Raw genomic sequence first — 17139 nt, forward strand, 5'->3', positions numbered from 1 at the left:
AACAAAAACTTCTGTTGCTGGTGGAAATGCAAATTGGTATACAGTAACCACTTTGAAAAGCAGTTTAGCAGTTTCTTTAAGAAAAGAAATCACGCCTGACCAGGGGTAGCACAGTGGATAGAGCATTGGACTGGGAAACTGAAGACCCAGATTCAAAACCTCAAGGTTGTCAGCTTGAGCGTGGGCTCATCCAGCTTGGGCATGGGCTCATTAGCCTGAGTGTGGGATCACAGACATTACCCCACGGCAGCTGGCTTGAGCCCAAAGGTCACTGACTTGAAGCCCAAGGTCACTGGCTTGACCAAGGGGTCACTGGCTCAGCTGGAGCCCCCTGGTTAAGGCACAAACGAGAAAGCAATCAACAAACAACTAAGATGCCGCCACTACCAATTAATGATTCTCATCTTTCTCCCTTCCCTGTCTGTCCCTCCTCTCTCTCACTTTAAAAAAAAAAAATCATACATATGGTTATCATATGACCTAGTAATCATGCTCCTTGGTATTTATCCAAAGGAATGAAAACTATAACCACACCAAAACATGTTTATAGCAGGTTTATTTATTACTGCAAACCAAGATGTCCTTCAGCAAGTTAATGAATAAACAGTGGTACATCCAGACAATGGAATATATAAATATTATTCAGTGCTTAGAAGAAGTAAGCTTTCAAGCCTTAGAAGACACGGTGGAAATTTAAATGATATTACTTCATTAAAAAAAAATCTAAAAGGCTCTAAACTGTATGATTCCCACTATGGGGACAGTAAAAATTAGTGGTTGCTTGGGTTTGGGAGTATGGGAGGGGATAGATAGGGGAAGCATGAAGAAATTTTAGTGCAGTAAAAACACTCTGTATGATACTATAACAATAGACAATGTATAAAATCAAGAATAAATCTAAAAGTAAACTGTGGACTTTGGGTGATTATGATAAATGTAGGTTCAACTATATAACAAATGTACCTGCTGGTGACGGATGTTGATGGAGGAGTCTATGTATATGTGAGGCCAGGGGCTTTATGAGAAATCTCTGTACTTCCTCTCAATATGCTGTGAACCCAAAACTGCTCTAAAAAAGCAAAATTTTAAAACAAACACACATACAAATTCTGGGAGAGTTACCAGAAAAATCAAAGCAAATTTAGCCACATGAAGTGTAAACTATCATCTTACCACCCCACAAAAGGACACATACTTAGTACCAACGTCCTACAATAGCAAGCTCGATTCAGCCCTTCCACACCAGCTCTTCTTCTAGGTTGAGAAGAAAACAAAGGAAGAAGCAGCAAGAGCCACCTCCCTAAAAATATGGACTGCGGGGGGCATAACAAAGATGGCTTATTTGAAAGCAAATGTAAATACATGTCAATACCAGTAGACGGTGATAATATAATACCTAGAGCAGGGGTCAGGAACCTATGGCTCGCGAGCCAGATGTGGCTCTTTTGATGGCTGCATCTGGCTCGCAGACAAATCTTTAATAAAAAAAATAACGTTAAAAATATAAAACATTCTTATGTATTACAATCCATTCATTTCCTACTGCTCATGTTCATGGTTGCAGGTGGTTGGAGCCAATCACAGCTGTCCTCTGGGACAACACCAAATTTTTATTGGATAATGCATAACGTACACGGGTCATTGTATGGCTCTCACGGAATTACATTTTTTTTTTTTTTTTTTTTTTTTTTTGTATTTTTCTGAAGCTGGAAACGGGGAGAGACAGTCAGACAGACTCCCGCATGCGCCCGACCGGGATCCACCCGGCACGCCCACCAGGGGCGACGCTCTGCCCACCAGGGGGCGATGCTCTGCCCACCAGGGGGCGATGCTCTGCCCCTCCGGGCGTCGCTCTGCTGCGACCAGAGCCACTCTAGCGCCTGGGGCAGAGGCCAAGGAGCCATCCCCAGCGCCCGGGCCATCTTTGCTCCAATGGAGCCTTGGCTGCGGGAGGGGAAGAGAGAGACAGAGAGGAAGGAGGGGGTGGGGGTGGAGAAGCAAATGGGCACTTCTCCTATGTGCCCTGGCCGGGAATCGAACCCGGGTCCCCCGCACGCCAGGCCGACGCTCTACCGCTGAGCCAACTGGCCAGGGCCGGAATTACATTTTAAAATATGTGGAGTTCATGGCTCTCTCAGCCAAAAAGGTTCCCGACCCCTGACCTAGAGTAACCTCTGAAAAAATACATAAAGAGACATACTCAAAAACAAATAAATCAAAATGACTATTTAAAAAATATCCAAGTAACCCATAAGAAGAAAAACATAGGGGAAGTAAATAACAAAAACAACAATAAAAAACATAAAAGAAACAACTCTGGCAGAGTTCACAGAAATCTCTTCTGTATAAGAAACTCACCTGGAATATGATTCAGAAATTGATGAAACAAGGACACAAAGAATCAGTAGGAATGCAGAAAATTATCACTATATGTTGAACAAACATTATAGTACACCATGCAATTGTAAAATCTATTCTTTTCAAGTACAAATATTTCTAAATGTAACCAACTACCAGGTGATAGTGCAAATATCATATTCAAACAAATACAACAAAGTATTGATAATCCAATTATAACAGAAATCCATAACAGAAAGACAAAAAATCCACATGTTCAAATAATAGTAGTTTATTTCTAAATAGTTCACTGGCTTAAAAAAACTGTAATAAAAATACAAACTATTTTAAACTAAGAAATAACCAACAAAATGCCATTTGAAAATCATTAGATGCAGCTAAAAAAATTTTTGACCTTAAATGCTATATTAGAAAAATGTCTGCATATGTACAACCAAATTAACAAATTAGAAAAGGAACAACGAAAAGACAGAAAGAAAAAAGTAGAATGGAAATGATAAAGAACATAAACTTATAAAATAGAAAAAAAAATTAACATAGAAAACATAAAGCCAAAAGTTGGTTCTTAGATAAGACTCAAAATTGATACATCTCTGGCAACAACCAACTGAGAAAGAAAGAGGAAAAGGCACTGCACTCATCAGCAGTTAGGAATGAAGGACATCACTAAAAACTCTGGAGACATTAAAATTTTAATATTAAGATGAATCTCCTATCAGTAAATTAGAATATGTAGATGAAACAGTCACCTCCTAAAAAGAGCATATAACATATCAAAAGTGACACCTAAAACAAAAACCTGAATAGGCATATAACTGTTGAAGCAACTGAATCAATAGCTTAAAACTTGGCAAACAACAGGTCCAGACAGCCTCTCCAGCATGATCTTTAGACATTCAGCCATGATGTCCTTCTTAGACTACACAAATTCTTCCAGAAAATAGTAAAGGGAGTACCTTCCCCAATTCACCTGATACAGTAAGCAATCTTTATAGCAAAACTGAACAAGACTAGTATAAAAATAAAGGACAATCTCACTAATGAACATAGGATGCAAAAATCCTAAACAAAATACAAACAACGTAGAAGAGGACACACATCATTCATGATCAAGTTTGGTTTACATAAAGGATGCAAGTAAGGCAAACAACCATCCTGGTGGTCCTAGAATGCAGAACCTTCTATGTTAAAAACTATGACCCTCCTGAGCAAATCAGGACAGTTCATCACCCTAGATGCAAAGTCGATTTACTTTTTAATGTTAAATAAATGTAATTATTCACATTAACAGAATAAAATTTCATATCATCTCAGGTGCAAAAAATTTTGGAGAATACTCAAGCCCCCAGTAACAAGTGAAGGAAAAAAAAAACTTAAGAAACTGGGAATAGAAATTTACTTCCTTGAATTATAAAAGGTACCTAGAAAAAAACCTACAGAAAACATCATACCTAATGGTGACACGCCGAAAGCTTTCACTGCAAGACCAGCACCAAGACTAGGATGCCCCGCTATCACCACTTCTATTCATCATTGTACAGGATGTCCTAGCCAGCAGAGTAAGACAAGAAAAATAAATAAAAGATATAATAATCATAAAAAAAGAAACTAAACTGTTATTTGCAGACGATGATGTGTACACAGAAAACATAAAAGAATCTACAAAAAAATTATTAGAATTAATGATAGTTTAAAGAGGTTGCTGGCTACAAAATTATGTATGTGTAAAAATCAACTGTATTTCTATATACCAGCAGACAGTAAGAAACTGAAATTAAAGACACAGACATAATTTACAATAGCATAAAAAAATGAACACCTAAGAACAAATCTAAAATAAAAATGTATAAGAATAATACTAAAATAATACTAAACTAAAATAAAAAAATGTATAAGAATAATATACTAAACAGAAAGTTTTATAAAATATTAAGAACCCAAATAAAAAGATAAATACCATGTATATTAGTTAGAAGACTCAATATTGTAAAGATACTCTCCCAAACTGATCTACAAAGTAATCGCAATAAAAACCACAGGTTTGCCAGAGAAATATGCCAGCTGGTTCTAAAAGTTATATAGAAAAACAAAGAGCCATGAATAGCTGAGGCATTCTTAAAGAGGAACAGTAATTTAAAGTTCTATTTTTTTTTTAATGTGGAACTGCTAAAAAAATATAGACAAATAGACCAGTGAAGCATATAAGAGAGCCTAGAAACAGACTATCACATATATGGACAAATGTGGTATGATAGAGATGGTACTTCAGAGTAATAGAGAAAGGATAAACTTTTTAATGAAGAATGCTTAGCCAACTAATTATCCATATAAAAAGTTCCTTATCTCTCACATTATACAAAATAAACTCCCAAGTAGATTAGAGATCTGAATGTGAAAAATAAAGAATTAAAAAATTAAAAAATAAAGAAAAGTTCAAATAGATAATATAGCAAAAATGACTTCATGACCTCCAGTGGAGAAGAATTTTTTACCTGACACAAACAGCCCAAATTTTAACAGGAAAGATGAATAAGAAATTTAACTATTTAAGACAGAAACATCAGTTCATCAAATGATATCACTTAAGACAACGAAAAAAGCAGCCCAAATTAGAGGAAGAAAATACATTGCTCACAAAAATTAGGGGATACCTTATTGCTTTATATTCATTTTGAAATAAACATTCCCTAATTTTTGTGAGCAGTATATTTGTTAGAGATCAGATAGATAAGATAAAGAATTTTTATCTAGAATATATAAACAACAAACCATTAAGAAAATTAACTAAACAGAAAAGCAGCATTAAGCAAGTATTTCACAGACAAAAAAAAAAAAAATTAAAATGGCCAATAAACATAGTAACAGGTGTTCAAACTAATTAGTCATCAGGAGATAATTAAAACCATAAAGAGCACACATAACCCAAAGATTAGCTAAACTGAAAAGTCTACTGATTTCAAGTATTGGCACAAATACAGTGCAGCAGGAACAATCATACAACAGCCATAGGAAGTGTCACTAAGAATTACAACTGCTTAGGAAAACAGTTTGTACATATCCTGTGACTCATCAATTCCATTTCTACATACATCCCATACAGATATACACCTGGATATATATATGTAAGCTAATAGCAATTTGTAAATAGCTGCAAACCAAAAACAACTCAATAGTGCACTGGTAACAAAAAATGAAGTATGTTTACGTATAGAATACAATAACAAAAATGAATCAACTACAGCCATACAAAACAATAAAGATGAAGTTTAACACTGAGCCAAAGAACAAAATATTATTACAGAAGTCCATTTATGTAAGTTCAAAAAAGAAAAAAAAGACAAATAGGCATCAAATTAATAAAGAAAAACAAAAGGTGATTACTATAAATATCAAAATATTAACTACCTAATGGGCAAGGAAGCAGGCTATAACCTGGAAAGGGGAGGAAGCTGCAGTGTTCCTAACAATAATTTATTGTTTAATCAGATGGTGATACATGGATGGCTACTCCACAATAACTCTTTAACTGAAGTTTGTTTAATAAATTTTTCTGTGTTTTATTTTACATATGTGAAAACACTGAAAAAATCCAACTCATTAAAATTCCAAACAAAGCCAAAAAGAAACCGGAACTCATCAAGATTGTCCTATTACAGTAAATTAAATGGGTACCACAAATGTCCAGAAGTATATTATAAAATAAGACCAAACAAAATATTTCTGATCAGGCAGAGGCACAGTGGATACAGTGTCGGACAGGTACGGAGAGGCAGGTTCAAAACCCTGAGGTTGCCGGCTTGAACGCGGGCTCATCTAGTTAGAGCAAGGCTCACTTGAGCACAGGGTCGCCGGCCTGAGTGTGCGATCATAGACATGACCCTATGGTTGCTGGCTTGAAGTCCAAGGTCGCTGGCTTGAGCAAGGGGTCCCTTGCTCTGCTGTAGCCCCCTGGTCAAGGCACATATGAGGAAGCAATCAATGAACAACTAAAGAGCCACAACAAAGAATTGATGCTTCTCATCTCTCTCCTTTCCTGTCTGTCTGTCCCTATCTCTCTCTCTCTCTCTCACACACACACACACACACACAAAGACTCAGTTACAAAAAGTATGTGACTGCTGTTTTCAAAACCCTCTCTTGCTTTCTCACTTTCATGAGGGAAGCCAGCTGTCAGGTGTAAGCTAGTCTATGGAGAAACCCACATGGCAAGAAAACAGCATATCCTTCCGAGAGCCAGTGAGCGAGGTTGGAATGGTTCCTACTCCGGTGGACCCTGAGAAAACTGCCGCCCTGGCCAACACCCTGATTGGAGCTTAGTAGAAAGCCCTGCGCCAAGGCACTCAGTTACACGGCATCAGTGTTCCTAACCCAAAATATTAAATGTCTGATGCTTTAAAGTCATTAAATCTGAGGGTAACTTGCTACACAGCAATAGATTCAGAGGTCTACTATATGCACATTCCTGTCTCTTAATATTCGAGAGTCAGTAGGGTGAAATAAACCAAAAACAAAAATTAAATATAGCAGTCTAATATCTCTAAAACACTAGTGAGAATGCAGAACATTCTGTGATAAAAACTGTAATATCCACCTGATGGGGCGTTGGTGCAGTGGATAGAGCGTCCGACTGGGATGCGGAAGGACCCAGGTTTGAGACCTCGAGGTCGCCAGCTTGAGCACGGGCTCATCTGGTTTGAGCAAAAGCTCACCAGCTTGGACCCAAGGTCGCTGGCTCAAGCAAGGGGTTACTCGGTCTGCTGAAGGCCCGCGGTCAAGGCACATATGAGAAACCAATCAATGAACAACTAAGGTGTCGCAATGCGCAAACGAAAAACTAATGATTGATGCTTCTCATCTCTCCGTTCCTGTCTGTCTGTCCCTGTCTATTCCTCACTCTGACTCTCTCTTTGTCTCTGAAAAATAAATAGTTAAAAAAAAAACACAAAAAACTATGATACCCTTGAACGAATCAGGACAGTTCATCACCCTAGTGCAAAGTCAACTTACTTTATTTAATGTTAAATCATTGTAATTGGATGGATTTCTCTTCTGATAAAATATAGTAAAAACTGTGTCCCTAAAGGGCAAATACTGGACAAACTTACAGCAGACTCCTTTAAAAGATGGGGGCTTCATAAGCTTAGGATTCCTTAGTTCTAATATAAATCCATTGCATGTGCGTGTCAACCTGGGTCTCTACAATGCCACTAAAGAACCTGGGAGTCACAGGGAATGGATGCCAACACGAGGCTGATGCTGCCAGATGTGATGTGATAAAGTCCTTTATCTCCAACCAAGAGTCGCACGTCTCTGCCAGCGTCTATAAACTCTGGCAGGCTAACTTGTTAGCTTGCCAGTATAATAAAAATCTCAGAACCTTCAAAGCCTTTTATTTTATTTTTTATTTTTTATTTATTTATTTTTTTTCATTTTTCTGAAGCTAGAAACGGGGAGAGACAGTCAGACAGACTCCCGCATGCGCCCGACCGGGATTCACCCGGCACGCCCACCAGGGGCGACGCTCTGCCCACCAGGGGGCGATGCTCTGCCCATCCTGGGCGTCACCATGTTGCGACCAGAGCCACTCTAGCGCCTGAGGCAGAGGCCACAGAGCCATCCCCAGCGCCCGGGCCATCTTTGCTCCAACGGAGCCTTGGCTGCAGGAGGGGAAGAGAGAGACAGAGAGGAAAGCGCGGCGGAGGGGTGGAGAAGCAAATGGGCGCTTCTCCTGTGTGCCCTGGCCGGGAATCCAACCCGGGTCCTCCGCACGCTAGGCCGACGCTCTACCGCTGAGCCAACCGGCCAGGGCCCTTCACAGCCTTTTAAACAGTTATATGCTATATCTTTATTACCTGAAACAATTCCAAATCTAACAATTTATTGCAAGTATTAGACCCCTAAAGAAGCACTAAAGCGCCTCCGGGGCTGATAAAAACCTAAAATACCGCAGGACACAATGACCAGCCATTTCATTTGACTCTCAGATACTCTCTTATTTGTCCTGTTCACTTCATTGATTCATTTCCTCTTTCATCACCAGGCAATTTCCTACATACTCAGTCTCACTCTCAATAGTTCAAAGTCAACAGGAAACATGTATAACTACTGTAAAACAATTTCACATTTAAAGGATAGTGTATGAAATATGAAAAATTATCACTCTTCCAAAGAATTTTCTATAGCAAAAAATGTTGAGTGTACATGTTCAATTAATAATTTTATTCTGGTCATGGCCAGGGGCAGAGTCAATATAATGTCAGTCTGGAGTATGAAGTCCCGGGTTCAATCCCTGGTCAGGGCACACAAAAGAAGTGACATTTGCTTCTCTCCCCCTCACTCTCCCTCTCCTCGCCTCCCACAGCCAGTGGCTCAGTTGGTGAACTGGTGAGCATGGCCAGCTGAAGACAGTTCAGTTGATTAGCTCAGTTGATCTGAGCACGTCAGCCTCAGACGCTAAAAACAGCTCAGTAATCGAGCATTGCCCTAGATGGGGTTGCAGGGTGCATTCTGGTAGGGGTACATGCGGGATGTGCCTCACTACCTCCCCTCCTCTCACCTAAAATAGTAATAATAATTTTATTTTCATACATTATAAAATTTTCAACTTTGCTACTCAAAGCATGGTCTGAGGACAGATAGCAGCATCACCTGGAGCTTGCTAGAACTGTAGATATCACACACCTCGAATCAGAACTGGAGTCCAACAAGATGCTCAGGTGATTCTCATGCATATTCAAGTTTAAGAAGTACCCACCAAAAAATATATATATATTTATAATGAAGATGGTGTTTTCATTAACAGATACATTCAAATCTAATTGTTAAAAGTTAAGGATAAGAAAAATATAGTCATAAGCCATGTAAAAAATAATTAGCTATATACACTAGCATAATACAGAAATTTTATCTGGACAAACTAAGACAAAGTTAAAAATACACATCATGAATAACCAAAAAGAGGGGGAAATATCAAACTAAGATAATATAAGGTTCTGGCAATGCACACTTAAAATACTTCATCAAAATAAAGACATTTCTCAGCTTTTTATTTTCAAAAATATTAAAGATCGTCTAGGACCTAGACAGGGGTCCCCAAACTTTTTACACAGGGGGCCAGTTCACTGTCCCTCAGACCGTTGGAGGGCCGCCACATACAGTGCTTCTCTCACTGACCACCAGTGAAAGAGGTGCCCGTACAGGAAGTGCGGCGAGGGCCAGATAAATGGCCTGGGGGGGGGGGGGGCCGCATGCGGCCCGCAGACCGTAGTTTGGGGACGCCTGAGTCCTAGCACATAATAGTCATATTTTTTAATGAGTAAAAAGTATGTTAATTAGATAGCTCAAACTAAAAATATGAGATTGAGACAGAAATTTAAATATAAAACAACTTTCAGAGTTACTTTAGCATGCTACACAGAGCATAGAATTTTGCTTTTGATTTTTCTGTATTTAGCACAAGTGTGAAATGACTAAAGAATTTATAAATGTTAAACTAGAACATTCTAGTTATAAACTGTTAATAAAAAAAAAACTATACCCTAGCTAGCCTACATGACTTTCATTTTCCTAGCTCTAAATTGGTAGCTATGTTTTTACTTGTTTCTACCTATCATACATTTTTTCCATTAGATAAATTGTAACCTTTTCTACTTAAGGCTCTGCTATCTCAACTATCCTAAGTTTTCTTTCTGGGTGGAAGGTGAGCTGTGACTTGATGATTCTATTTTATATTCTTTATAGCTTTGAGGGAAGTCATTGCATTCAATCCTACAGACTTTTCAGTACATCTCCAAAAAGGGATTTTTAAAGAATCAAGTTATAAAGGTAAAATCTAAAATATCAAAATGTAAGAAAAACTCATGAAAACTCAAAATACTTTTAAAATGTATTTTTAAAAAATGTTTAAGTTTGAAATGTCCACAAAAATGAGGGGACATGGGAATGTCAACAATAAATAAAACATTATGCAAAATACACAAAATAATATACCTCTCTCTTATTTCTTCTTGCAACCTTGAGGAATTCCATAAGGATCTGTAGTTGGGCTGCATGGGATTCCTATAATAGAAAATTATAATTGTTCTTTTAACAATATAACTACGATTTCAAAGTTTTCTTTAACATCACAATATAATCAGTATGAAGCAACTTAATGCATCAATTTAAGTTAGTCTATTAATTCTATTAATTCGGTTTTCCCATTTGATAATTGCATTTTTAAAAGCAAGCCATTTTAAATTACATTCCTCATTTACCTTGTTGAAAAACTACTCTTGGGAAGTGGCATTTCTGCTATCTGTTCTAGCTGTCTATTCCCAATCATACTAATACAACAGCGAGACAAAAAAACCATGGCACAACCAACAGAGCCTCAAGACACTGACATCTCTTTCCCCATAAGAATTTCATTTGCAGGGGAGTAAGAAGCATGAAAAATGAATAGAAATCCATACCTTTCAGAAGCCAAATTTACTATTTCTCGTTATTACCTAGTCACAGTATAATGTGAAAATCAATACTAGAAAATTTCAGTCAAAATTAAACTTAAAAGCAAAAATTTTGGTCCTGGCCAACTGGCTCAGGGGTAGAGCGTCAGCCTGGCGTGCGGGAGTCCCAGGTTCAATTCCCGGCCAGGGCACACAGGAGAAGCGCCCATCTGCTTCTCCACGCCTCCCCCTCTCATTCCTCTCTGTCTCTCTCTTCCCCTCCCGCAGCCAAGGCTCCATTGGAACAAAGATGGCCTGGGCGCTGAGGATGGCTCTGTGGCCTCTGCCTCAGGTGCTAGAATGGCTCTGATTGCGGCAGGGCTATGACCCAGATGGGCGGAGCATTGCCCCCTGGTGGGCATGCCGGGTGGATCCCAGTCAGGCACATGCGGGAGTCTGTCTGACTGCCTCCCCGTTTCCAACCTCAGGAAAAAAACCACAAAAAACAAAAATTTTAATATAAGTAAGTAAAGGGAAGGATAAATAACCCAAACTGGTAACAAATAATAATGTAACAGACAAATGACAATTATGACCTTGATATTTTCTGGATATCAAAAAATACAATTACAGCCTGACCAGGTGGTAGCACAGTGGCTAGAGTATCAGTCTGGGACGCTGAGGACCCAGGTATAAAACCTCGAGGTCACCAGCTTGAGCACAGGGTCACTGGCTTAAGCGTGGGATCATACACATGACCTCATGGTCTCTGGCTAGAGCCCAAAAGTTGCTGGCTTGAGCAATGGGTCACTTGGTCAGTGCAGTCTGCCAGTCAGGGTACATATGAGAAAGCAATCAATGAACAGCTAAGGTGCCTCAACTATGAGTTGATGCTTCTTCTCACATCTCTCTCTCTCTCTAAAAAAAAAACCAAAAAAACAAAAAATATATCCTTTAATGTTAAAATTCACATTAGAAAAACTAGGAATTCCAAGTTAATCAATAAATATATGTAAAAAGAAAACCAAAAAGTAAAACGGAATAGCAATGAGATAGTTCATGAACAAATAATTCTAATTTTTTAACATATATTTGAAATTTTGAATTAAAAAGCCCAGTGGAACACTTCCAAAACAAACAAAAATAAATAAACAAGACAGATTAATAACACTTTTAGTTACCTGGCTGTGCAACAGAATACTTGGAGCCAGCTCTTAAACACTGGGACAGACTCTCCCTACTCTGTTACTCTAGAAAACATCCCAGGAATCCCTGTGTTTAACAAGTCTCCAGATGATAAGAATAAGCCCATCAAAATGTAAAGAATCACTAAGACATTATATGTTCTACAAAAGAACACGGCCACCTCACCCTCCACTCCCAAAGTCTATCCCCTTTGGGGAGAGGGAGGAAATCTTTGCATTTTAAAGAGTAAGAGGTAAAATAGAGCAATGAAATGTTTAAGTCAAGACATATAAAGACAAACAAGGACAAATATAAACAATCATGTCAGAATACTCCAATGGACAAACACAACTGAATTAATGAAAAATAATTTGTAAAACATGGTGTCATGAGAGATTTAAAAGCGGTTTGTTTTTTGTTTGGTTGGGTTTTTTTGCATAACAAACTGGCATTTATTGAACATGAGATGATACATTAGACTATCACAAAGAATAAATTCACAGGGGCTCTGTGTCCCAAAAATGGTGACAATGTATCCCAGTGTCCCCTGCATCTTTCCTGGGATTCTTCACACTGATTGTCTATAACTGTCTATGGATTATTAATGGCTAGAGAGCAAAGATCACATCTTTATAGAAAAACAAATATGCACAGCCAAGACTTATAATAAATAATATAGCTTATTTGCAAAGGAAGTATACAAACCATCTTCAATATAGTAAGTCTGACACTTCATTTCTATCAACTAGGACATGTAAATAGGTTAAGAATGTAGAAGAGGGAAGAGCCCCCCCCAAAGCTTCATGGTCAAACAAAAGCCAGTTTTCCTTTGACCTTGTATTATTGTTTGATCTTGTAAATTAGGACTACTATTTATTACTTGGATTTTGGGGGGAAGATAAAGGAAGAAAAGCAAGAGGGGGAGGAGAAGGGGTAAACAGAAGACAAGACAAAACAAGGGAGAACTTGACTTTCAAGGTCTAATAGTTAGTCAAAATCTTAGGATTCTAACCTCAAAACCTATCAAAACTTTATGAATGCTTCCCATACTTGACTTCAGAGTCCCGATCTATAAAATAAGCACGTAACACCTGACCAGGCAGTAGTGCAGTGGATAGAGTACTGGACTGGGACGCAGAGGACCCAGGTTTGAAGCCCCGAGGTTGCCACCTTGAGCATGAGCTCATCCGGCTTGAGCGGGGGGGGGGGGGGGGGGGGGGGGGGTGTCACTGGCTTGCGTGTGGAATCATAGACATGACCCCACAGTCACTGGTTTGAGCTCAAAGGTCTCTGGCTTGGGCAAGGGGTCACTCGCTCCATTGTTACCTCCCAGTCAAGGCACATATGATAAAGCAATCAATGAACCATTAAGGTGCCACAATGAAGAATTAATGCCTCTCATCTCTCTCGCTTCCTCTCTGTCCCTGTCACTCTGTCTCTGTCACACACACACACACACACACACACTAATAATAATAATAATAATAATAATAAAATAAGCAGGTAACATTTCTCAAATAAGAGTCATTTTGCCATATCATGTAATTGTTACTGTGATTTATAGGTGGTAAATTTTCTCTATATCAGTACATTCCTTTTCTTAAATTTGTCAAAAAAATTCTAAAGGATAAGCACTTATAGTAGTATGACTGACTATGATGCCTTCAAAATATTTCATAACCATATAAAATTCATAATGATAAAGGGAATGATTCATTCAGAAAATACAATTCTAGACATAAATGTACCTAATAAGGAGCTTCAAAATACATGAAGCAAAATAAGACAAAAAAACAAAAACAAAATACCTGAAGCAAAAATAACATAAAACAATGAAAAATGGACAATCAGAATCATATTTTTGACATATTGCTATCAGTAACTGATAGAGGTAGGAGGAAATACAGGATTTGAATAATATTAACAAACTTACATAATCAGTATTTATAAAAGCATTAAAGCAAAGAGCATACTGCTGTATCCAAATGCAAGTGATCATTTAACAAAATAGACCATATAATGAAAATCACAATACATTTTAATAGACCACAAGCAGACAAACTAAATATCTACATCTGGCTAAAATGCAGTGAGTAATACAGAAGTCACACTCCTATATTAAACAACAAAACAGCAGGCCAGTTATGAAACAATCACTTCAGACAAAGAATCAGAAATATTTTCTTTTCCCAGGAGCCAGAGTGAAAAAACCTTGAAATATATAGTCATCACGTAGAATACTCAAAAAAGAGTGCCTCAAGTAGTGGGGCAAATTAGCCCAGACAAAAATCTGCTCTGGTCCCACCAAGCAAGGCTTAAAAACAAGCTTCAAAAGAATTTAATGTTCTCCAAGTAACTTAACTACGTGCCAGAACAAAGTCCAGGAATGCATAAAGGAACAAAAAACTACTCACCATTAAACAAAGTAAAATTTACAGTTTCTGACATACAGTCAAAAAACTAATAAGCATGCAAATAAGAAAAATACATCCATAATAAGGGAGAAAGTCAGCAATAAAAATAGGTGTAGGAATGATATAATAATAGAATTATTAAACAAAAACAAAAAATTATAACTACATATATATTCTAGAAGTTAGAAGAAAGCATAAGCATGTTAAGGAAACACCTGGAAGATAAAATGATTAGTGAATTTGACAACAGAAACTACTCAAAATGAAATGGACAAAGGAAAATGATAAAACATAAATGAACAGAGCTGTTTATCAATGAGTTGTGAAATAACATCAATCAGCCTAATAGTTGTTAATTGGTGTTCCCAAAGTGGAAGAGGAAACAGTAAAATATATTAAAAAATAAAAACTAAAAATCTCCAAATCTGATAGAAACTATAAAACCACAGAACCAAGACTCTCAACCTCAGGAACAAGGCATATGGGTATAGGGCGGGGGAGAAGGGAACTATACCAAAGTACATCAAAATCAAAATGCTTAAAACATAAAAAGAACATCTTAAACTCAGAAAAATATATTCCATACTGAGTACGAGAGATAAGAATGGTGGCCGAGCCTGACCAGGTAGTGGTGCAGTGGATACAGCATCAGACTGGGATGCAGAGGCAGGTTCGAAACCCTGAAGTCACTGGCTTGAGCGTGGGCTCACCAGCTTGAGTGCAGGGTTGCTGGCTTGAGCATGGGATCATAAACATGACCCCACGGATGCTGACTTGAGCCAAGGTCGCTGGCTTGAGCAAGGAGTCACTCAGTCTGCTGTAGCCCTCCCCCATCAAGGCACATATGAGAAAGTAATCAATGAACAACTATAGTGCAGCAACAAAGAGTTGATGCGGCCCTGGCCGGTTGGCTCAGCGGTAGAGCGTCGGCCTGGCGTGCGGGGGGCCCGGGGTTCGATTCCCGGCCAGGGCACATAGGAGAAGTGCCCATTTGCTTCTCCACCCCTACCCCCTCCTTCCTCTCCGTCTCTCTCTTCCCCTCCCGCAGCCAAGGCTCCATTGGAGCAAAGATGGCCCGGGTGCTGGGGATGGCTCCTTGGCCTCTGCCCCAGGCTCTGGTTGCGGCAGAGCGATGCCCCAGAGGGGCAGAGCATTGACCCCTGGTGGGCAGAGCGTCGCCCCTGGTGGGCATGCCGGGTGGATCCCGGTCGGGCGCATGCGGGAGTCTGTCTGACTGTCTCTCCCCATTTTCAGCTTCAGAAAAATACAAAAAAAAAAAAAAAAAAGAGTTGATGCTTCTCATCTCTCTCCCTTCCTGTCTCTCTGTCCTTCTCTCTGACTCTGACAAAAAAAAAAAAAAAAAGGCAGCTGACTTCTATCTGAAACAGTACAAGACAGAAGAAAATAAAAAAAGTTAAAATACTGAAATAAGCCCTGGCCAGATAGCTAAACTGATTAGAGTGTCGCCCTGATACACCAAGGTTGTGGGTTCCATCCCAGGTCAGAGTATATACAAGAATCACCAATAAGAGCATTGCAACAAAGCAATGTCTCTCTCTCTCTCTCTCTCTAACCCTTCCCTTTCTCTTTCATTGTAAAATCAATGAAAAAATTTTTAATAAAAATAAATACAATACTGAAATTAAAAAAGTAAATCTAGAATGTTATACTGACTTGGAAGTACCTTTCAAATACAAAGGCTGAAACAATTCATTATCAGCCGATCTGCATTAAAGAAATGATAAAGGTTGTCCTTCAGGCAGAAGAAAAATATATGGGTAAATACAGGACTTTTAAAATCATGTTGCCAAACCATAATACAATTTAAATAGAATTCAACTACCTAAACATATTTTTGGCGAAGTGTACACACACACATGCACACATCTGACAACAATCTGATATAAACTATAGTAAAAGAGAAAAGAATTAATATGGTACAAACTCAGAGAAGAGTAATATGGCAATATTTCATTTAGTAAGTTGAAATGGGCATACAAACCGTATGAACAGCAACCCCAGCCCTTAATTCACAATATTAACAGCAGTACTGTCACTCACAGCTGAAAACTGGGAAGAACCTAAATGACCATCAACAGGGGAAGAGATATGTTCTTGCAATGGATTACCATACTAGAAAGAAGTAATCCTACTGGGAGGATTTTAATAAATACAAATATCTCTAATTTCTCCTTCAAGACAATATGGTAAAGAAGAACTTCATTAGAAGAAAAATGACTAATATAATTGTTCTTTATTAAAGTGAAACTATATTTTCTCATGATCTTTCTTATTACTCAGCTTTTGTTAATATGAGCTGGCCACTCTAAGTTAGATTATAAGCAATTTGTTCTTTTATGAAAAGGGGGATCTGTTAGAAGTGACACCTTGAAGATGTTTCTTGCTGAACAAAATTGGATGGATTAAATGACACTTATAATTTATAAACATTTCTAGATCTTTTTCAATGTAATAAAGCATACCGTCTAAATCAAATTTTATAGTTCAGCTGCCACTTACTGCTTCCAGTTGTTTCTTCTTCTGCACTAGTAATTCCAACATAAGGTTGACATTGGCTAAATCAAGGTTATCTTGGTCAGTTCCCAGTAAATCCTGAAAGATTTGCCACCTATGGCCATTCTAAAAATGAAGAAAAGAAGAAACACAATAACTTTCTAAGATTGTTTTAGAGACTCTAAAACAAAAGTTTAATTGCTACTTCCTAATATATTTATTACACAGATATCAAAATACAC

The 17139-nt window shown here is 38.2% G+C and overlaps 1 protein-coding gene across 3 annotated transcripts in view; it reads right to left on the reverse strand.

Moving 5' to 3' along the window:
* Positions 1-17139, reverse strand: part of COP1 (COP1 E3 ubiquitin ligase) — a 145088-nt gene that overhangs the window by 95268 nt on the left and 32681 nt on the right. For 2 of the 3 annotated variants that reach the window (XM_066261207.1, XM_066261206.1), the window contains exons 5-6: positions 16904-17023; positions 10348-10416 (exon numbers count right to left, since the gene is read on the reverse strand). In XM_066261207.1, coding sequence (XP_066117304.1) covers positions 10348-10416; positions 16904-17023 — 189 coding nt within the window. The remainder of the gene's footprint in view (positions 1-10347; positions 10417-16903; positions 17024-17139) is intronic. The other variant, XM_066261208.1, reaches the window with a different exon arrangement.

Source organism: Saccopteryx bilineata, chromosome 2, assembly GCF_036850765.1.
Source record: "Saccopteryx bilineata isolate mSacBil1 chromosome 2, mSacBil1_pri_phased_curated, whole genome shotgun sequence".
In the NCBI taxonomy this organism is placed as follows: domain Eukaryota; kingdom Metazoa; phylum Chordata; class Mammalia; order Chiroptera; family Emballonuridae; genus Saccopteryx; species Saccopteryx bilineata.